Genomic DNA, 20,689 nt, shown 5'->3' with positions numbered 1-20,689 from the left:
TCAGAGCTGTAATGTTTCTTGATTGTCTTGATGTAAGGTCTTCACAGCCTACAATATAAATTAAAACGTTTGATCAATTGGTATTATTTCTGTATTTTATTTCAGTCAAGCTCACAAAACCACCAAACCCCACAATGAAATAAGAGCTTGCATAGAACAGAGAAGACTTGATGTAAAACTGTGCTCTCTAGTGGAGAAATTGCATTCTGTGCAATAAAAGTTGAAGCCATGCTGATCCATTTAACCAACAGGTTTTCAGTGCAGAGAAGATTTTCCACAATATGAAAAGAGTGCAAGTGCCCAGTTCAACAAATTTATTATAACTAAGATAGGCTTATATTGAATTACATGACAGATTACAGGTACATAAGGTTTCTAAATATAGAATAAAAAATACCTAAGCCCTAAGACATGTGTTTATGTTTGTTAGATTTTTAAAAATAATGACACTTCTAATGTAATAGCAAAACATTTCTTTTTAATGATGTTGGACTTTATTTTGGCCCTATATTATGCTATTTAGTCAGACGAAAATAGGTTAGTTTCACACCAGATAGTGATATTTGGTTTACATGATCAAAACTAGGATTTTTCTCTAAATAAGTGTTTAATAACAAATTTTCTGTTCATTTCTTTTTAGAGAGAAGAGCTGCAATATTCACCAACTCCTTTATTTCTAGCTACACCACTAATTTTAAATCTACTCAATGGGTCTTCAAGAAACCCTAACTTCTGCTCAGTGTGTTTTCTTACAGTTAACAAAACACAGCCCATTTTCTTCATGACAACTGCCCTATCCCCATTTTTGCTGGGCAGCTATGGATGACTGAATGCATTCACTCTGTATAACAGCAGATGAATTAGAATCTATTCTTTCAAACAACTTGGCCACTTTCTGTTTCCTCAACACTATACAGGATTTAACTTCTTTAAACTCTGTATCTTAACTAGGCTGTTAGAGTCTATCTCAAGTTAGAAGACAGAAATGTAAAAGGCTTGCAAAAGCTAAATGTACAGATAACTACGCTAATTTTAGAATATATTAAAATTTGGTGTGCATTCTAATTCAAGAGTAAGGGTCTTGCAAGACATGGATATTAGATTTCTCTTATGTGGTTACAGAATGTTATGAACAGCTCTTGACTGTTACAGAAAGCAATACTCCTTCCTTTTTGGACCTAGAAGATAAAATATGGGGGAAGGTAAAAGCTGGTTTTTTTAACATATACAGAAACACAGAGCTGTTTTTCATATCATTCAGTCATTTCAATATTCATATTTTAAGTTCCTTAGTACACTCAGAAAACACAGCCTAACACTTCAGCAAAGCCAGCAGCCTAAATTTAACAAGTATCACAACTACAAACAGAATCATACAAGTTAAAAGATTTGCCAGCTAAAAAATTTTTTTTAATGGAAAAAAGTTCATAACTGATCTTCTGCTTAGAGCAAGGACAGTTTGCTGACTTCCAGCATAACTTGTGCTGATATGGCAGCAATTTAAACACTTGTAATTAGTTAATCCCATGAGAGCAAGCAGATTTCCTGTTTCTACAGTGGTAGTCATACAGAATTTTGAGCTGGGGAACAATTGTCAGTGATTGGGTATAAGAATAACCTAGTTCTGCTTCAGCAGTTTTTTCATGTTACTTAATAGAAAGATGAATATGAACTAAGTAATAAACTGTAGTTTGAGTATGTCTAAATAGTTATGGATATTTATTTAAATATTTATGAAGTGCTAGAACTCTGCAAAATGCTGTTTCCATTTAATACTCTCCTGCAACTTTTCACAATATTCTTTAAATGTGTGTCCTTCACATGGCCATATCACTTACACCACATGCAAGAAAAGATTAATTTCATATAAAACAGACAGTCTGGAAATTAAGGAGCCAGAAAGACAAGCAAAATATCCCTCAAAGTCCTGTGTGGTTACTGTTACATAGAGGTAACAAAGAGAGGGATCTTAAATACATTTAATTTAAAATTCAGCAGTAGTCATGCAAACTAACACGGTTGTGAGCATATTGTAGCACCACTGGAAGTTAACTGGTAGGTACAATTAGCTGTGTTGCAGTAATAGCTGCCAGTCACAGCAGTGTGTGTGCATGGATGGGAGGCAGCCCAGTCACTGAGGAACACACCTCTTGTTCTAAGTCTCATTTGAGAGTCAGAATGTTTGCAAAGGCTCCATTTTTAGATACAAAAGGGTTATCTTGGCAAGGCAGAAGTTTCACTGTGTCTTGCAGACTCAGCTAACTATCCTACACTGGAGTCCATTCACTATCAAAAGGCATTAAAAAATACCAAAGATTTATGCATTAGGTTGTAAAGCATTCAAAAAACAGGTCCAAAGTTATCTGACAGCTACGAGGTTGTACTTAGCAACTCAGTTTAGCCCATGTAAGAAGTGAAATCATGCAATACCTTCCAATTAAATCTCCTTTGCATTTCCTGAGAGGAGAAAGAGACAGATGCCAAAATCACAGATTCCAATCCCATCTTATATGACAGCTTTTGGGACAGAGCTAGAAAGTCATCTACAGTGACAAATTACAGTTGCTGCTACAACACTACCATGAGAGACCATTTCAAGGATAATTTACAATAAATCCTTCAGAAGATATTGTGCAAAGAACACCAAAGCTTGTACTGACCTATTTTTAATTCAGGTACTCTCCCTACTCCATGATAAAAAGGTTTTAGAGATTATGCAATCACAGTTCAGGGGGTCCTCATAAGACAGAGCAGATTTCAACCTTCTCTCAGTTTGCTATATTTCAACAGCTGCAGAAGTGCCATTTGTGTAGCCACCTTTAGACTTCATGTGGTCCTGAATTGACATAGCCTAGGAAAAAAAGGCTTATTAGAACACACATCTTATAAATTGTGGTTGCCAGGGCAATTATTAAAGGCATCTGTTTGAAAGGGTAGGTGGGCCATATGTTTACAGTGTTGAGTCACAACTGTAGTAGTAGGGAGAAATAATAACTAATTCCAGGACTGTTAAGTACTATTTTAAGTCAGTGTTTTGAGACGCATTTTGCTATACAAAATCCAGTTATTCTTACATCCCTCATCCTGGCACAGCTTTGACTTCAAGGTGATTTGGTTCTAGTATCAAGTGTATCCAAAAAGTTCTCATCATGTGTAAAGATACTGAGGAAATGAGCACTTCCTGCTCAGTGTATCTCCCACAGTATCTCACATTTACAAACCAAGAGAGTTCGGTTCTAATGCTATTATATTGATTAAAAAAAAACCAAAAAACCTTGAGATTTTTCTCTCTCTTACAATTATCCAGTATTTTATTAGCTACCTGCCCTGCAGGTTACTGAGGGGAGATCTGTGCTTTTCCCAGAGGTGCACACTTACTGAGGAATAGTCACTACTCATCTCTCTGGCCCCGACGTGTGCAGTGTGTACAAAGTTCATTGGCTCTCCTATCATATTCCGGTCCAGTCTCCGACGCCTCTTCTATGAGAAAAAAAAAAAAAAAAGAAAGCTATCTTAGGTCTCTATTCAGAAAACATTATCACCTTTCAGCCAGAAAAAAGTAGCCAAGATAAAAATAGATAGCCAGGACTGACCCCTAATGACACCTCATGGCAAGCGGGCTGAAGTTTCAGACTGTTTGCAGTAAGACACAATGAAAGTCGCTTTTATTACTGCTAATTGGATTCTAGCAAAAGCTTTCTTTACTGTTGGAAAGTCAGGGCCTGAGAACTGCAAACAGTCATACTGTCTAAGTTTCTGCCAAAGAACAGACAGTTCGAACACAGCTTAACAGGACTGGTTTTAGCTTTTGCATTACTTTGCCCAAACTAATCAAAACAACAGGATAGCGAAAGTGTTTGCCACACGTAACTGGAAGACAAAACTTCAAGTCCAATAAGGGGTTGTGCATCTACCTACCGGTGGGGGCTGTTCACCATTGCACCAATTAAAACAAACCAGGAACTCAGTCATTATATTTCTCAGTAGGTAATAAGGTCTTGTTTAGTGTAATTCTCTGAGAGGTTGAGCAGTACAAGGATCAAGATGCAGTTCCTAGAGTGAGCTTAGAAAGGAATTGCTTGTGCAGGTTCACTGGTAGAGATCACAGAATGCATCTGATAAGCATACCTGCAAAGAGATTAATATTTAAATTTATATTAAAATATATCAAAGTTTTGTAACTGTTATTGAGGAATAAGCAGTTCCTAAGGCTAAACCAAGACTGCTACATTCTTAAACATACCTGTAAAGGAGAGAAGCATCAATTTAAAATTACTATGTTCACGTCAGAAAACAGGGTTAAGAACTCTGAGTATCTACTCACAGAGAGTATTGGAAGCTCTTTATAGAAATGTAATAAAAACAATGCTGAAATTAAGTCAAGTCTTGTTTAACAGTCTGTGATCTGGTTGTAAGCAAAGCTAACCAATACTAATGAATTATTTACCGGTCTGTAAGAAACCAGCCTTGAACAGATTGACCTGTTAACATTCACAAAGGGAGACTTTACATATGATACAGTTACTCTACTTAGATAAGGAAGAGCTCAAAACAACTCCAAATAGCCTTTAAAAGAGAAAAGAAGAGCCTTGCATACCAGCAAGAGAAAGCATTCATCAGAGCCTAGAACTTCCCAGAATGTATATCAACATAGCAATCCTGAACTGGAGACACAATCAGGAAACTCACTGATTCTAAGTGCCATGAAGCCAGGAGACAGCCCAACTTTTAGTAGTTAATAATTTTTTTTTTTCTTTTAATGTACCTTCCTTCAAAGCAAACCTTGGGTTATAGAGTAGCCTTTGATCAACTTTTTCATACCCCAGATCATTAAAACAATATCACAACATGTTCATTTAAAGAAAGTTGGGTGGTTTTTTTTAAGCTTACAGCTTAACAGAAGTTTAACAGCATAATTTCATCAATTCAGTCTTTCTGAACCCCCATTAAAGATTTCATAACCAACCAGCATAAGTTTCCTCCTTCATAGGCATTTCTTATGTAGTCCCAAAATTATGTAATTAGCACATCTATTTCTTTCACCTTTGTGGTTTTCTAACATTTCATCTCGTCTCATTTCAAGCAGATTTCTTAAATTTCTACTACTTATCTTTCAAAGCATTTGTTATGTCTGCCCCTTTAAGTAGTCTATATGATACGTTTCTGCAGAATGTCTTATATTATTCCGGTTTGTCCCAGGTGGCTTTACACAACTCGTTATCTGCCTCAATTATCATTTTTCACCTCGTGCCCTCACAAATGTTCTTTATCACCACCGGGAGGGACAGCAATCCACACAACCATAAAAACATGCAGAAGTCAAAGCTTTTGCCAGCACTTCACATTACTCGCGGATTTTCTGGGTTTGTCGCATGTTAATGAGACCGCATCAAAGCTAAGATTTTCTTAAGTGTGTCACGGCACAGAGATCACCTATTTGGAAAGCAAACTGACTGACACGACACCATGCCCATCCCAAAGCAACAGCTGAACGCCTACCGTCCTCCCGCCGAACCCCCCATGTGTCCGTCTCCCTCCGCGGGGCTCCGTGCGTACCTCGGTGCTGCCTGCGGCTCCCGGAGAGCCCTGACAGGGTGGTGTGTCCTCATTCAAGCGCTGGCACACACCCAGCTCCCGTCTTGGCAGCTTCAGCTCATGTACAGTTCATATTCCTGGGTTATAATTAGTCCTGTTGGCTAAGCAAGAACGCCCCGCTGCCCTCCCATGCCCTGCGGCGGCTCCTCCGCTCCGGGAGGTGCTGCACAAGGCTCTTGTGCGCTTCACGCGTCCCTACAGGTGTCAGAAACGCAGAGCGGAGACCAAAAATAGAGCCCTGGTTTGGCGTCAGATTTGTGCAGCCGTGCAGTTTTCTCAGCACTCCCCATGCAGCCTGTGGCTCACTTCCACCCCTGCGGCAGCTCTGCAGGTGTCCTGCTGGCACACAGCGTGCTGAACCCTTCCTGTTGTCTTTTACAGCAGAACGCTTCTTTTCCTCTGCATGACTCAGAGAATCATCCCCCAGGACAGGAATGTTTGTGCCGGGGCATGGGACACCACCTTGCTCCCAGAGACTCAAGGTTTCCACACGAACTGGAAGAACTTTAAAAACATCTTAATGTTTTCAGGCTCACTCAAGACAAGTAAAAGCCAGCAAGAATCCCTGAACCAGGGAGAAAACAACATTTTGTCACAGTTGGCACGCAGACCAGGACGGGACAATATCCTGTTGTTCTTTCTCTCTGTTTTTCACCATGGCAGCAGTATCATCGAGGCGAGGAGACAAAGGGCCTGGGAATGGCTAGCACGCGCAGACACGGGTGCTGGATGTGCTGGCAGGATGCACAGCCCTGCTGGAGCCCAGGACCTTAAAGCGCCCCAGAGCTTTGGGAATGTTGAGATAAACTTCCCCGAGTGTAACAATCAATTTCTTCTACCACTGCTGTGTATTTAAAAAGTATTCAAAGTCTTCTTGTATTTTACTTACAAAATATCAAAAGAAAATATTGGCCTGAATCAAACAAAAAGAACCAAAACCCTGAATCTTTGCATAGAGAAGGGAGATACATTGTAATGTTGATAAATAACATCACTAAACATATTTATTCTTCCCAACTGGCCTTTAGACTCAAGGTCAGACCATGCAAAATCCTTGCCTCGAGCTGTTAGTGCGGGACAATGAGGGTACAGTCAGTGTATATTGTCACAGGCTGCCATCCCCCTGCCCCAATTCAGCGTTAAACTGGGATTACCGCTGGGCCCGCTTGTTGTCATTTTCATTCCAGCCCTGTCAATACCGAGTTCATGCAAGGAGAACAGTGTATTTCAGCCTACATGCCTTTCTAAAAACCATTGTGCTTCTGATTTGTTCACTGTCCCTCCTTTGCTCATTTGACATCGTGTTAAAATGCTCAAACAGTTGTATGTTTACATATTTGAATGGCGAGGCATGGCAAAAGACAGCAAAACTTGTATTAGTTTTGAGCATGAAACTTGGAGAGTGCATCTTGCTTGGGAAAATACGAAGAGTACAAAACAATTATTAAGACTTAGGAAGAACCTTGAGGCCAAACAGATAAAATCTGCTGTAGAGTGAGCTTAGCTGCTTGCAAGTAGCGTCCTGATTTTACCAGTGTATGTACAGATTACAGGGATGCATTCCTCAAACTATATAATAATGTTACTATGTATCATAAATATATATATTGGTCCACCATCCTGGAGCTTCACAGAAAGCTGAGAATAAGGTTTTACCTGAGCCCTTCAATTATCTAGGTGTGTAGGACTTTTAACTTAAGAAATTGGAGTGTACTCTATGAGGACATCCTTCTTTCCAAAGCTAAGTAGACACATATATTTAAAAAAAAATTCTTCAAAACCAAACCAACCAATCAAAAAACACACACAAACAACCCCCCCAAAAAAAACCAAAAAAAAAAAAACCAAAAAAATCCCCAAACCCCCTCACACATAAAAACCCTCCAAACCACAAAGACAGCTCCTCTGTTTCAATGTGAAATAAGCTAAATGACCTTAATATTGAAAATAAAAATTTACTTTCAACTAAGTGTCCGTTCCTCTTTAAATAAGAAGAAAAAAAACAAGACACCATATTATGTGTCCTGCTTGGAAGTTAAAAACAACTGCAAAGGAAATCAATTATATTTCTTGAAAGACTGCTTGTAGACTTAGACTTAACACTGCAGAAAAAGCACTCCAGAAAAAAAACACTAAAAATCATGAAAAGCAAGCAAATAGTTGGCAACACACCCACCACCGATAATGTAAACATGTTGAACGGATCGAGTGACTTGTAAATTATGAAATTTAATGTTACTAAAAAAAAAGCTATGATTGTAAATTTCCCTTCGGTAAAGAAGGGAAAAAAACCTTCATAAGAAAAGAGTCCCCAGGCACAGCCGAGGAGCAAACATGATGGCCAAAGAAAGGCACATGAAGGAAGCAGGAAAAGCAGGAATTGCCCTCATTTGGAGAAGGCTACAGAAGAGAATCCCTCCCTGTCGATTTCCCGGTCAGTTCTCCTCGGGCGTTCCGAGGCTCCGGCCCGGCCCCGCCGAGGACGCGCCGTGACCTTGACCGCAGCGATGCTCGCGGGGCTGCCGCGCTGCGCCCGCGACAACGGCAGGGGGCGCGCCGCGCATCCCCGCGCTCGCGGCCTTCCGGCCCCGCCGCACCCTCAGGAGCCTCGCGCGCCCTCACGGGGAGCCGCGGCCGGTCCCGGCCCCAGCGTAGCTCCTGACTGCAGAACCGGGCCGGTGCCCGGAGCGGGTCCCGGCCGAGCCGCCGGCAGGCCCGAGCGCCCGACGCTGCCGCAGCTCCGCCCTCGCGGGAGGGGAGTGCGCGGCCCTGCGCTGCGCCGCCAGAGCCGACAGGGGGCGCCACGGCCCCACTACCCGGCGCGGACGGCGCCGAGCGCTCCCTAGCGGCCACGCTGTAAAACGGCCGGGCGTGAGTGAGCGCTCCCCAGCCAATCGTCGCGAGCCGTTCGCGTCGCGCCGCTTTCTATTGGCTGCGGGGCGGAGGCGGCCGCCTAATGGGCGCGGCGGAGAGCGAGGGGAAGGCGCGCGCGCGCGGGCACCGCCCCCCTTTGCGGAGCGCGCGGCGCGGCGCGGACCGGCCCTGCTGCTGCTCTGAGCGACCATGGCGCTGCCCAGCAGTTGACGTTTGGCTTCTCCCCTCTCCACCTTCTCCTCTTTCTCCGGCCCCTTCCTCCCCCCTGCCCGGGTCCCGGCTCAGGCACGTAGACGGCCGGTACCGGAGACACCGGGTTCCCCCCCGCCCCTCAGAAACAGGCAGTAGGAGTCGGGCCGGGCGGCCGCCGGACGCGCCATGAACATCATCATCGGCATCGGCGGGTGAGAGCCGGGAGCGGGCGGGGAAAGCGGCTCGGGCTGCGGGACGGGCACGGGTCTCTCATCCCGGCCCCTCCCGGTGCCGCAGTGGGGGTGGGGGGGCGGACGCGGCCCCCACGTGGCGCTTCCCGACGGCCGCGCTCTCGCCGCAGGGTCACCAACGGCGGCAAGACCACCCTGACCCGCCGGCTGATGCGGGCCCTGCCCAACTGCAGCGTGGTGCACCAGGATGACTTCTTCAAGGTGAGCGGGCCCGCCGGCCCCTGCAGGCCGCGGGAGGGCGCGGGGTGACCCCCGCGGGCTTCCGCCCGCGCTGCTGGCGCGCTGCCCGCCCTGCGCCGCCCTGCCCGCGCCTCCTGCGCTGCCTGGCGGGGCCGTGCGCCGCCCGGATAAGCCTGCGCTAGAGCGGGTCCCCACGACTTTCCGTGGAGCGCCAGCGCTGGGCTCGTGTCCGTGGGAAGATAGAGGAGCGGGTGGCTTTATCTGAGCCTCGTACTGCAGGTTTTATCTGCATGCAAAGGAACCTGGTGGAGGGTTAAGATTCCCCTGTGTAGCTTCAGGGTTTGGATCTTGAATCTTGCTTTGAAATGGGTATTGAGCTTCTCAGTAGCTGTCCTGATCAAGCAGGTTTGCTTTTTTTTTTCTTGTTACTGTTTCAGCCCCAAGATGAAATAGAAGTTGAAGATGGGTTTAAACAGTACGATGGTAAGCCTTTGTTAGTGCTATCAAAGCATAACTCAAAAACTTAAAAGAGTATTTTGATTCTTTATGTGCACTGTTTTGTACTGACTATATTAATTTATGATATTTAGTTATGCTTAATGATAGTTGTCTGTTTTGTCTTAGTGATTAGTGCATTAGATATGGAAGCTATGATGAGTACCATAAATGCTTGGATAAAAAACCCGGTCAAGTTTGAACGTTCTCATGGGATCAACAACACACTGGATGCCCAGATCTTGGAAGATAAGGATGGAGGAGATGAAACAGTCCACATTCTTATTGTTGAAGGCTTCCTACTTTACACCTACAGGTAATCAATTGTGTAAAAATCATTTTGATTTTTACATTATTTTATGTAATGGATGAACCTCCAAGGGAATAAAAAGACATGTTCTAAACCAAGAGTTAGAAGGGGCATTGACTACTGCCAAGTTTAGGTGTCACAAGTCTAAAACTGCTGTAAGTACAGGAAGTGGATTTCGTTTTTACTTTTCTGGGTTTTCCTACTAATTAGACAAGGTGTAACCAAGCAGGTATCTCTTTCAGGCCACTGATTGATGTGTTCCACCATCGGTACTTTCTTTCCATTCCATATGAAGAGTGTAAAAGGAGAAGAAGGTAAGTTTGTCTGAGATCTTTGCTAACCCAGTAACATCTTACTCTATTCAAGACTTTGTTTCTCTGAAGCTTTTAGATGAGAAGGGATAAAGGCAAATGTAGCTGCTGAGTTAGAAGACTGTTGCTTCCTTCACCAAACTGACCTGAAACTTCCCACCAAGCCATTGCATGGTGTATGCTCAGTTTCTGCACACACCTTGCACTAGGCTTTCCCCCATGCTGGTTTTCCAATTACATAGTTCCCAGGTCTCAGACTATCTGAGGTTTTACAATTGGCTGTGTTGTTGCACACATACACTATTCTTACCACAAATGAAAACTTGAGTTACATTTCAAGAGAAATAAGCGGACAGGTATTTTACCCAATGTTCTGCTAAAGCTTTTGAGAGTTTATTCATCAATATTTAGATCAGTCTGTCTTGGGAACTCTGTGTATTTTAAACACTTTGGGCTGCACATCAAATTTCAATTTATTTGCATAACTTGATGCTTGCAGCCCGTGCTAACTACTAAGTTTTGATAAGCTCAGAAACCAAAGCGGAGTCAATGGGCTTAAGCTAATATATACAGAAACCTAGTGAAGGATCTGTTGTTTCCCTGAACTGTTACTAGACTACTTTTGAGTAATAATGCCTTAATTTACAGTTCAAGGAATTACACTGTACCGGATCCACCTGGCTTGTTTGATGGCCATGTTTGGCCTATGTACGTAAAGCACAGGAAGATAATGGAAGAACTTGGAGTTGATGTGGGTAAGTCTTTACTGACAAAAACACTATGAGATTGCTTTTCAAACCTGTGCAGTACATACTGGTTAGATGCATGAGAGGATGTGAATGAAGCAGGTGGAGGGAGTATATTTCTCTGATACCATCTAGCTGCATGCTAACTTTTTAAATTAGGATTTGGCAAGCTTACAGAGACATTCTGTTATAGCTCTCTTATTTTACTTTCTTTAAGTGCATTTGAATGGGACAAAATCAAAGGAGGAGCTGTTTAATGATGTGTATGGGCAGATCCAAAATAAGATTGAAGAATTGCTTAACACCCAGGTATATGTTCATGCTTATAACTGCAATTCAAAGACAAACCTTTTAAAACCTGTGTTGGAAAAGTTGGAAAAGCGTGAAGCTGTAACTTGAACTATGTTCATATTTATCTTTCTGTTTAGAAATAAGCCGTTGCTGCTGATTCTTGTGAATGAAGATGATTCCTAATTGTTCCATGCTGTCTACCTGACTGCCTCTAAAGTTCCAGCTTCTGTGAAGACTCAACTCTCCAATTCAACTTTGTTCAACCTTTCCCTTAAACTGAGTTCTATATGGCCATAATTAAAAAGCACTTCCCCCTTGTCTGTGATCCTAAACTGTGCTTCAGTCTAGTATGTGTTCTCAGGTGACTTTTTTTGTATGTTCTTGGTGTCATGGGTTAAAACATTATAGTGGAAATGATGTGAAGTGGCTCAGCTATTCTAGGAGAGTGTGTGTGTATCCATATACACAGACACTGCTTTGAGTTCTTTGCTTTCAAAATTCTGCAGGCATTCCTGTAATAATTAGGCAGCAGGTATCCACAGAAATTAGGACTGATGCTCTTGAAAAATAAGAGAACAGGAGATTTTCAGGCCATTTTACTAGCACTGAATCACTGTTAAATCCAGTGCATGCAATTGATCTTGGATGCAGACAATTCAGTTTAGGGTCAAGAAGAAAATTTTATATACACAATAGCTTTGAAAATACTAATTGTTCTAGCAAATCCTGCAGTAATCCGTAGAGAAAGGCAAGGCAAGGTCAGATTTCTGTGTAAATACAGAAGTAGTTTAAGGCCTCAATTTACATAAAAAGTAGGGAAAGAGCATTATGAAGGCTTTAGGCCATAGTAGGAGGAAAAGTGAATTAGTGACCAAAGCTTGATTAAAAAAAAAAAAAAATTAAATGTCTGCCACATATTCCAAGAGGGAAGTTATGTATTGATCCAATGTGAGACCAGTCCACTTCTTTGGAAGATTTTAGCAATGCTGAGAACCAGCAGTCACTTCAAGCCCAGATGCATTATCTTCCTGACAGGAGCTGGTCCTCCCCAGTATCCCCTGGAAACAGAGAAAGTTCTTTCACATACTATCAAAGTAGGGCTTGAGGAGTTGTCTTTTTTTCCTATTAAGATACTACACTGTGAAGAGCTAAGCATTAGGGGGTGGTTCTGATCACAGCTGAGCATCTACTTTGCTTCTATTCTAGCAAGGAATTAAACCAGAACAGGTGTCTATGCCTGATAGTTTTTCTTCAATACTTACTTAAGTAGTGCATTCCAGTAGAGCAGAGGCATCATATCAGCTTTCATGTGGTACATGGTTGATCTCTCCTTACTCTGGTCAATGGGAAAGGTCTCCAAAGGCTGAGCATCGTAGTCAAACTCTGCCAGAATCACCTTGTTGTAGCCTGTTACTAGTGGGCAGGAGGTGTATCCATCATACTGCAATGAAAAATAGCCACTTGTCATCATTCTGAGCAAAGCCTAACGTCTGAGGTTATACAAGCCATGGTTAACATTCACATTTCAAAATAACTTCCTAGGAAGTTTCTGTATTTACAGTATAAATACCAGTGAAGTTGGAAGGCTGCTAAGCCAGTTGTGGTTTATTAACTATAATACTAAGTCACTCTTTCAAATGTAGAGCTGCTTAACAACATTGCTTAAATTAGACCTAACCTAGAACAATAGGGCATGATGTCATTAATGGCTGGTTACTCTAAGTAGCGGAACCAACAGGATGAGAGCTGGTGTTTACTTCAATAACCCACCAGGATCTTTAGTGAGAATTTCCCGATAATCACGGGATATTCAGGTTAGTGCCTCAAGGAAGCCATTTGTAAAATGAACATATTTATAGGCTTAACAGCAGTAGTACAGAAGCTTCAGATTAATTCCTTAAAAGATTATGTCCTATACAGAAGAAGCAAGTTTGCAGGAGTGTTTCTGGAGCAGGTATTACCTTAGTGTAAGTAAATCATTTGCACTGATGAAAAGCCCTGACTAATCAGCCTCTAACTTTCTCTCAACTCAGAAGTCAGGAAATGGCAGTATTCATGAACTGCAATTCCACTACTACTCTAATATGCAGCATGTAACCATTTAGCACCACAACTGCAGAGGCAAAGCCTTTCCTGCCTTCCGGTTCACACACTCAGATGCTTGCAAAACTTCCTGTGTAAGAAGGGAGAAAACATTCAAGAGAATTTCTCCCTAAGACAAGAACTGTAAGTACCTTTTTAACTGGCAACTCGTTCTTCATTACCCGGGAAATAGTTTTATCAAGGACTCCAGACTGTGCCGCTAAATAAGAAAAAGGGAAATGTATTAAGACTGTTTCAGCCAGGAATTATTGTCATTCCTAAAGCAAACTAGTAGCCAGGCATTTTGTTGGACAGTTCAGCTGCAATTGAACTTGCATGTAAATTTAGTGTCCCAGATTTTAAAAAAAAGGACTAAAGCTTTGGCCTCACTGTTTTGAACATGCTAAAGCTTAATGAACCTTGAGCTGATATTTTTAGCCTATGCCCATTCTTCTATGATAAATTATACTTGCTCTTATCGAGCACTGAGGTTCTGGCACACTGAAATTCTGTTTCATTTTGAGAGCTGTAACTGCAGATCCATTTACTGAAGTAGTTAAGTACCCCACTCTTTCATTACATCAATAACATACTGTATACCCTAGGCTTTTTTCTACTCTTATTTGCCTTTTAACAGTTGTGAGACTATACACTTAAAGTGTTTTAATTGTGAAACCTGTGACTACAAGGCCAGAACATGAGATTTTTTGATAGTGACTTCTCAGTTAGGTGACACGTGCATGAGGAGCTAAGATAAAACAGAAAGGTTCATTACTGAATGATGATATAATACAAGAATATTTAATTACGTGACATTCTGTCATATAATAACAAACACAAAACAATAGAATTACTTCATCTGTGAGACATCTGGTACAACAGAACTATTGGGTTAGTGGCATCAACATGGTCTGTAGCTACCTAGTCGGCCCAGGAGACCCTGGTCTTTATGAAAGCTTGAAACTGAAGTCACAAACTAAACAAAAAGCTTACTGTGACTCCACTCTTGTCATTTACACACAAACATACAGATGCAACTTTACCTACAGCTGCAGCAGTTTTTGATGTTGGAAGGTTGGTGCAGTCTCCAATACCAAAGACATTAGGATACTTTTTATGTTGTAGAGTCTCCTTATCTACATCCACCCAGCCACTTTCATCTGAGACAGGACTGTTGATGAGTACAGCAGGTGGCCCCATTGGGGGTGTGACATGAAGCATTTCATACTAAAAACAAAGAAAATGCACTCAATCGTTAGTTCATCAGAGCAAACTACCTGTTGGTATAAGGCAATAAGCACAGTGTGGAGAGAGGGTTTCTTGGGTTTGTGTCTGTTTTGGTTTTTTAAGCAAGTACATGGAATCTACGCTCAAATTTCAAGTGCAGCCTTTAATTAACATGAACCTTATCAAACAACTCCATTTGGAAGCAATTTGCCTTCCTCCATATACACCTGATGCATTCCCACCACATACAGGACTCCAGGCATAATTTGTGAGACATTTTTTTCTTCTCTCCACCTTGGTTTCAAAATTTTTAATATTCTGCCAAAGTTAGAGATAGTACTCTTGGGGGAACAGCAATACACGAGAAAGCAGATGGTGTTGTAACAATGTAGAAGTTACTTTGTGGTACACAAGGAAAATAAATAAACCAAATGAGGGGTTTGAAAGCTCCTGACCTGATAAACTTCAGTCACTCCAGGTTTGTCCAGGTTCTCAAACACAGCTTCTTGCTTGTCTGCTCGAACTTCTATGAGGTTGCGCTTGTAGTTAACAGCAAGATCCCTGTCCTTTATTACTTCAAGCAGTGCATCAGCATATTTCTTAACACCAAAAATCACACCAAGTGAGGTGTTGAACATGATGTTTGCTTTGGAACGTTTTCCTGTCTGCAGGAGGAGATCCAATTAGCCTTTTCTATTAAGGAACAGTGACAAGACAAAAGAACTGCTGTACTACCAAAGAGCTGATAGAACTATTCATGCAGTTCAATTATTAATGAATATTTAATTAATATTTCACAGCATGTTAAAAGGTAGACCCTTCCTGTGTGAGGTACTGAAGTTACCTCACACAACTCATGAGAAGAGGTGGCTGCAAAGCACTGAGGAACTGCTGTATGCAGATTAAATTCTTGAAGCAGTTTAGTGTTAAAAAGCTTTCTGAAACCTTCCCTTCTATGCATAATTCAGATACCCAGTAGGCAGCTCATGAAACTTAAACACATACAGAGCCTGACACTTCCACCTGAAGTTGTCTTTTGCTTCCCCTAAGCTTGCTTAAACAGCCTAGCTAAGACTCCTCCTGATGCTGAGACAATGCCCCAAGGAGCAAGCAGAGCCACTTTGCAGACTAGTAGACAAATGGCAACAGGTATTAAGTACTTAAAGTAACAAGAATGACTAAATTCCAGCCAGTGTTATTTTGGTGCACCATGTGAAGTTATAAATTAGGCTGAGAACAGTTGTATCTGTAGCTCATCAGAAGCAGGGCAAACAGTTCTTTCAGTATGAATTTCTGAACGGAATTTCTGAATTCTACAAGTTTCTCTGGGATTAAATATATGCTAAATATTTATGTACAATCCATTTACCTGCATTCCTTATACATTAAAAATAGAAAAAGCAACCCAGTCACTTTAATAATCCTGAATCACAGCACTCTTATGTGGTTTATATTTATTTTAAAGATAATATGAAACCCTTAGAACAAGCTTTCCTTCCAACGATGAGAACAAGCACTGGCAGGGAGGGTAAAAGACTTACTTTTCTCAAGTATGCATCTGATAAATACATGATCTTCTGAGGAGCCCCTGCACATTTCACTGGAGTATTTGGAAAGGTGAAGATCGCATTTCCTTCCTTAAAATTGTGTAAAGCTCTCCATGTTTTCTCTACTGTCTGGGCTGAATAATTGGAACCTATTTTAGGGTGATTAAAACCTTCAGGCAAGCCTTTGATCTAGGAAAAGAGAAATTAAGGTTTGAAGTACAGGTGGCAAAAGTTTTGTCATCATTGACAAGTATTAAATACAGACCGAGAAATAGCTACATAAGAAGTTTTTGCCAAAAAGGAAGTCCATACTTACTTGCTAGTTGGTATTTTTAAAAACAGGCCTAGCAATAAAAAGGTATTTCCTTTAGAATTTAGTATATGATGTAGTGGATGTAACATTCAGTAAAATTGGTCTGCAGCATCTGAGCATAAGTCTTCAGTGCAGACCCAGACCCAAGTTTTTGTAGACTGAAATTCAGAGTAAGAATATATTAAGCTATTGCCACAAGTAAAAAGCATAATGAAAACGTATACGGTGAATGAAACTTCTCTGTAGTCAGTTGCAGATACCTGTATTTGCCTAGGGTCATTTTGTTTTAACTAATCTGCATCCAGTTATTATTTCCCTATTAATCCTACTATGACCTGAGCATCTGCTTCTGAGAAAGTAAGTTGTACCCATTTCAAAATACTGGATTGTAGAAAATCTGTGAGAATATGGAGTCATGCACTGCAATGCGTTTGGGACATTCCAGTCTGCACCAGAAGTACACTGCTGGTGAAGAGAAACCATCCCTCTTTTTCAAGAGTCCACCTTTTTTTTAAAGTTACTGTGAGTTTTCACTAGAGTGTGATTGTGTTGCATGGCTTCTACCAGTGAACACTGAATTTGCTTTTATCAGCTTGTACTGAAGCAATACATAGGAAGACTGAGAGGAGGGTCACTGAACATGCTGCAACTCCTCATTCTACTGAGCTAAGCACCAGAGCTTATTTGTGACTGTAGCTAACTGAGACCAACTCTTGCTTGACATATATCTTGAAAGCTTTTCAAAGAGATACTTAAGTATATTGTCAGAGTAAAACCATGGGAGTCAAATTGCTCAGACATCTTGCCTTTGTGTTTTCCTCCTCCTGCACATCACTGTGGTCATTCTTGCACCAACATTTTCTTCTGAGTGCCACTGTATGAAGTGTACAGGAAACCTTACACAAGGGAAGGGCCCCAGGGCGTATTTAAACACAAGCCTGGTACTTTAGCTGGCTCCTTTTGAGGTGTATCCTTTAAGAAAGGTGAGGGTAGGACAAATTAATTCTGCAGGTCATATTTTACTGACTGCTTTGTGTTTCTCGTCCTGTACACATTAGAGGTGCTTCAAACTACACTCAGCACACCTTATAATCTCATTATTTACAGGCGGCCTTAAAGTTCTAGATTTAACTTGCTGCCCCATCTGCTGATACTGCCATAGAGATGCAACAAAGTTGTCGTAAGAGGCTTTCCGAAAGGTAATTTGCGTTTTTACACAGGGATCCGTGGAAGGAGTAAAGTCTGTCTTCTAGCACTTTAATTCAGCGTTCCCTTGCAGTAAAAACAGTACTGAAAAGCCATTTACTCTAATGAATGTATGTGATGCTGTTAAAATGAGTAAAAATATGATTACTGTAAAACAAATACCTTTTCATAATGCAGACTAATTCCAAGGGCAATTATCAGATACTTGTATGATACCTGTTGTGTAAGGAACAAAAAGTATTTTAGACACAGAAACCAAAGCATAACCTCAAAGTAAATTTCAGTTACCTGACAGCAACAGAGTCACAAGAAAAGAGATATAGGGAGCATTAGTAACATAAGTTAAGCTCTAAGAATTCCAATTAACATGCTAACTGCATTATGAGTTACGCACAAAGCCTTTGTTATACACAAACCCAGGTATCTGGAGCAAAATATTCTCTTTTCTGTTCAGTTCACCATAAACAGGGCAAAGGCTATGATAATAGTATTTTAAGTTGATGTTATTCTAACCTAGTTATCTACCACAATTTTAATTAGAAAAAGATTTTAGGATCAAGTACATAAGACTAATTGGAATTTCCCAGCCTCCTAGATGCTGGAGGCCTTGCTCAGTAGACAGTTCTAAGGGGATCTGCAGGAAGTGACATACAACTTATGACACAAAATAAAAAATAAAAAACTTTTTTTCTTTTCAAGGTAATTATTACCTTGATATCATTCTCTAGCCAGACACAGTTCTTGTCTGGATCCAATGCTATAACTTGAGATTTGATCCACTCAACACCTTTAGGTATTACACTTCCCATTGGACGTGCAGAAGCTGCCAGCTGCTTTGCACCACCACCAACCAGGGTCCACAGCGGCTGATAGTAATGAGTCTGAAACAAAAGTTCAAATGGAGATTTCAAAACTGTTTAGAGAGAGTTAAAGGCACATCACTCCAAAAGGGAGCAATGTACTCTTAACATTGTATTATTCTTAACAAAAGAAGCTGTATAAATAACCAAGATTTTTCCATTACAAAGCTGCAGGGATGCATAAATTTCATGGAGAAGAAAGTGTCATACAAAACCTTCTGAAAGATGGTTAGCTGGCTTATTTTTCACAGTTAAAAACAAGTATTGCTGGAGAGGGATGAGAATCGGACCCGTCTGGTCACATGTAAAATGCTTACTCTTCACAGTGCTTTACAGCAGCGGGACACTCACCTCGCTTGGCTCAACAACAGCCACATTTCCTGCCCCCACTTTCCTCTTCATCCGAGCACTCATGGCGATTCCACCAGCACCTCCACCCAACACAAGTACTTCATAATAATCCTTGGCAGCACACCTGGCTGCTGTGTGTAAGCCAAAGGAGCTCATCTGCATTCCTGGTTTCAGCAACCACACACAAGAACGGAGACTGGAGCAGGAGAACACTGCTCCTACTGCTGACATCTTTCATTAAGTGGGAAGCTAGGAGATAAGGAAAGGTACCAGTAACAATTACAGGAGGCAGAATTGATATTTATTTAAATGCCTGGGTTAATTTTCAAGGCAAAATTTATAATACTAAGTTCCCCGAGTCATCAGGCAAGAATTACAGCTTTTTCATTTATTTACTAATTTATGTTACTTACAGACTGGAGTTTCAAAGTTACACCAGAAACCTCAAATATTTTCAAGAAAATCTTCCAATATCAGCTTCAAAAATTCTCCACTACACTAGATGTATTTGAGCAACTCATTCTGCACCTTTCTGTGCTATCTTGACATCCCTCCTGTCTGTGTACGCTGAATTCTTTATAATACCCCATTATTAATCCTTACAGCTAAGATTTGGGACAGAGAGGGAAAAATCCCAGAGGCATCCACTGTAAAACAATTGTTAATAATTTTATTTTACAGATTTCCAAGATGCAAAGATTTTTCTTCTCATCCCCTCCCCAACCAGAACAAAATGTGGAACAGTAAGTCAGTTTCACTCTAGAAGGCTGTTTATCATCTGTGCAGGCAGCTATTTAAAAATGTGGGCCTACCTTCATAAATCTGTTTTCCCTTTCACTCTAAGGCTATTTTGCCTGTTTGCCTGTTTTTAGAGTAAGTCCGTTTAATACTGAAGAAAATGCACTTTAAAGAAACCATAGTTCAGCCTGAGCAGGAGAGCTCAGTCCTTCAGTATCTCAACTGGAGCCTAGAACAAACACTAACCGAAGCATGGCAGTTCGTGCAGAGGCACCCAGGACAACTGCAGTTTCTTCCTCTCCAGGGCACCCACCGTATGCTAAGCTCCCCAGATTGCCTACTTCATCCATCCAGTTTATTGAAGGAAGTTGGAATAAATGAAGTTAGAGAAGTCCTACTGGCAAGAAGTACAGATCATTGCAACTATTCGTTAACAGCTGGCCACAGAGCAGCAGTTTAAGCGTTCCACGCATGCACGTGTGCGAGCTCGGCGGGCAGCTCCCCGGCCGGCTCCGGAGAGCGTGGGCCCCTCAGCTCCGCTCACAGCCCGCTGCTGCTCCGCGCCCCCTGAGCCGAGGGACCCGGCCCTGCAGGGGGAGCGGGGCCGCGGCCGCGGGGCCGGGGCACGACCCCGTCCCTCCCCGGCGAGGCCGCTGCGGCCCGCAGGCTGCCCCGCCGGCGCGGCCCTCCCGCCGCCCCCCGCTCGGCCCAAGCCGACACCTCCGCTCCCTCACGGCAGGACGGAGCCCCGGCCCCGCTCCCGGCTCCGCACTCACCGCTCCTTGCGCCGAGCAGGGCAGGGAAGGACCGCGCCGCCGGGCCGTGTGCGATCGGCGCCGGGAGCGGCGGGGCGGAGCTCGGGGCCCCGGGCGCTGCCCGGCCGCGGGCAAAGGCCGCGGTCCGGCCGGGAAGGGCCGGGAAGGGCCGGGCAGCGCCGGGTGTGCGCAGCCGGAGGTGGGCGCGGAGCCCCCGCCAGAGGCTGAGCCGAGCGCTGCGCTCCGGGCAGGTACCGGTGACGCCTTACAGCTCCAACCCCATGCTTCCCAAAGCTTTGAAACTCTTTAATATTAGTATATTACTAATATTCCCAACAGTCCTAAACCTGGCCCCCTGCCAAAGC

At 42.5% G+C, this 20,689-nt stretch overlaps 3 protein-coding genes across 5 annotated transcripts; 1 reads left to right on the top strand and 2 right to left on the bottom strand.

Annotated features, from left to right (window-relative positions):
• Window positions 1–77: 77 nt before the first annotated feature.
• LOC120758902 (CDC42 small effector protein 2-B-like) lies at window positions 78–6,157 on the bottom strand. Of its 2 annotated transcripts, none has more exons than XM_040077625.2 (4): window positions 5,500–6,157; window positions 3,919–4,128; window positions 3,379–3,480; window positions 78–2,851 (listed from the first exon to the last, which is right to left on the bottom strand). In XM_040077625.2, the coding sequence occupies exons 2-4, from the start codon at window positions 3,970–3,972 to the stop codon at window positions 2,777–2,779; spliced, it is 231 nt and encodes a 76-aa protein (XP_039933559.1). In that variant the 5' UTR covers window positions 3,973–4,128; window positions 5,500–6,157; the 3' UTR covers window positions 78–2,776. The 2 variants fall into 2 exon arrangements, with proteins under 2 accessions (XP_039933559.1, XP_039933558.1); XM_040077624.2 differs by having other exon boundaries at window positions 5,557–6,157.
• A 2,432-nt stretch (window positions 6,158–8,589) lies between these two features.
• Window positions 8,590–11,577, top strand: LOC120758573 (nicotinamide riboside kinase 2-like). Its single transcript, XM_040076991.2, has 8 exons — window positions 8,590–8,873; window positions 9,023–9,113; window positions 9,530–9,575; window positions 9,717–9,903; window positions 10,140–10,211; window positions 10,857–10,963; window positions 11,172–11,263; window positions 11,383–11,577. The coding sequence occupies exons 1-8, from the start codon at window positions 8,848–8,850 to the stop codon at window positions 11,386–11,388; spliced, it is 627 nt and encodes a 208-aa protein (XP_039932925.1). The 5' UTR covers window positions 8,590–8,847; the 3' UTR covers window positions 11,389–11,577.
• SQOR (sulfide quinone oxidoreductase) lies at window positions 10,955–20,444 on the bottom strand. Of its 2 annotated transcripts, XM_040076989.2 has the most exons (11): window positions 20,346–20,424; window positions 19,816–19,906; window positions 18,832–19,080; window positions 18,331–18,501; window positions 17,783–17,836; window positions 16,096–16,290; window positions 15,010–15,219; window positions 14,371–14,554; window positions 13,480–13,547; window positions 12,508–12,686; window positions 10,955–12,303 (listed from the first exon to the last, which is right to left on the bottom strand). In XM_040076989.2, the coding sequence occupies exons 3-11, from the start codon at window positions 19,060–19,062 to the stop codon at window positions 12,246–12,248; spliced, it is 1,350 nt and encodes a 449-aa protein (XP_039932923.1). In that variant the 5' UTR covers window positions 19,063–19,080; window positions 19,816–19,906; window positions 20,346–20,424; the 3' UTR covers window positions 10,955–12,245. The 2 variants fall into 2 exon arrangements, with proteins under 2 accessions (XP_039932923.1, XP_039932922.1); XM_040076988.2 differs by lacking the exon at window positions 19,816–19,906 and having other exon boundaries at window positions 12,163–12,303; window positions 20,346–20,444.
• Between the last annotated feature and the right edge of the window lie 245 nt (window positions 20,445–20,689).

This window comes from Hirundo rustica, chromosome 13, assembly GCF_015227805.2.
Source record: "Hirundo rustica isolate bHirRus1 chromosome 13, bHirRus1.pri.v3, whole genome shotgun sequence".
Classification (NCBI taxonomy): Eukaryota; Metazoa; Chordata; class Aves; order Passeriformes; family Hirundinidae; genus Hirundo; species Hirundo rustica.
Note: the sequence above shows the minus strand (reverse complement) of the source record. Positions and strands in the feature narration are given on the sequence as shown.

Coding starts and splice junctions, on each gene's coding strand:
- LOC120758902 (XM_040077625.2), bottom strand. CDS start 3,972: ATGACTGAGTTCCTGGTTTGTTTTAATTGGTGCAATGGTGAACAGCCC. Junction 3,481..3,918: donor ATGGTGAACAGCCCCCACCG/GTAGGTAGATGC, acceptor TTTTTCTCATAG/AAGAGGCGTCGGAGACTGGA. Junction 2,852..3,378: donor TGAGTAGTGACTATTCCTCA/GTAAGTGTGCAC, acceptor TTTTTTTCCTAG/GCTATGTCAATTCAGGACCA.
- LOC120758573 (XM_040076991.2), top strand. CDS start 8,848: ATGAACATCATCATCGGCATCGGCGG. Junction 9,904..10,139: donor TTCCTACTTTACACCTACAG/GTAATCAATTGT, acceptor TATCTCTTTCAG/GCCACTGATTGATGTGTTCC. Junction 10,964..11,171: donor AGAACTTGGAGTTGATGTGG/GTAAGTCTTTAC, acceptor ACTTTCTTTAAG/TGCATTTGAATGGGACAAAA.
- SQOR (XM_040076988.2), bottom strand. CDS start 19,062: ATGTCAGCAGTAGGAGCAGTGTTCTCCTGCTCCAGTCTCCGTTCTTGT. Junction 15,220..16,095: donor CAGATGCATACTTGAGAAAA/GTAAGTCTTTTA, acceptor CTCCTCCTGCAG/ACAGGAAAACGTTCCAAAGC. Junction 12,687..13,479: donor ACGAGTTGCCAGTTAAAAAG/GTACTTACAGTT, acceptor TTTTCATTGCAG/TATGATGGATACACCTCCTG.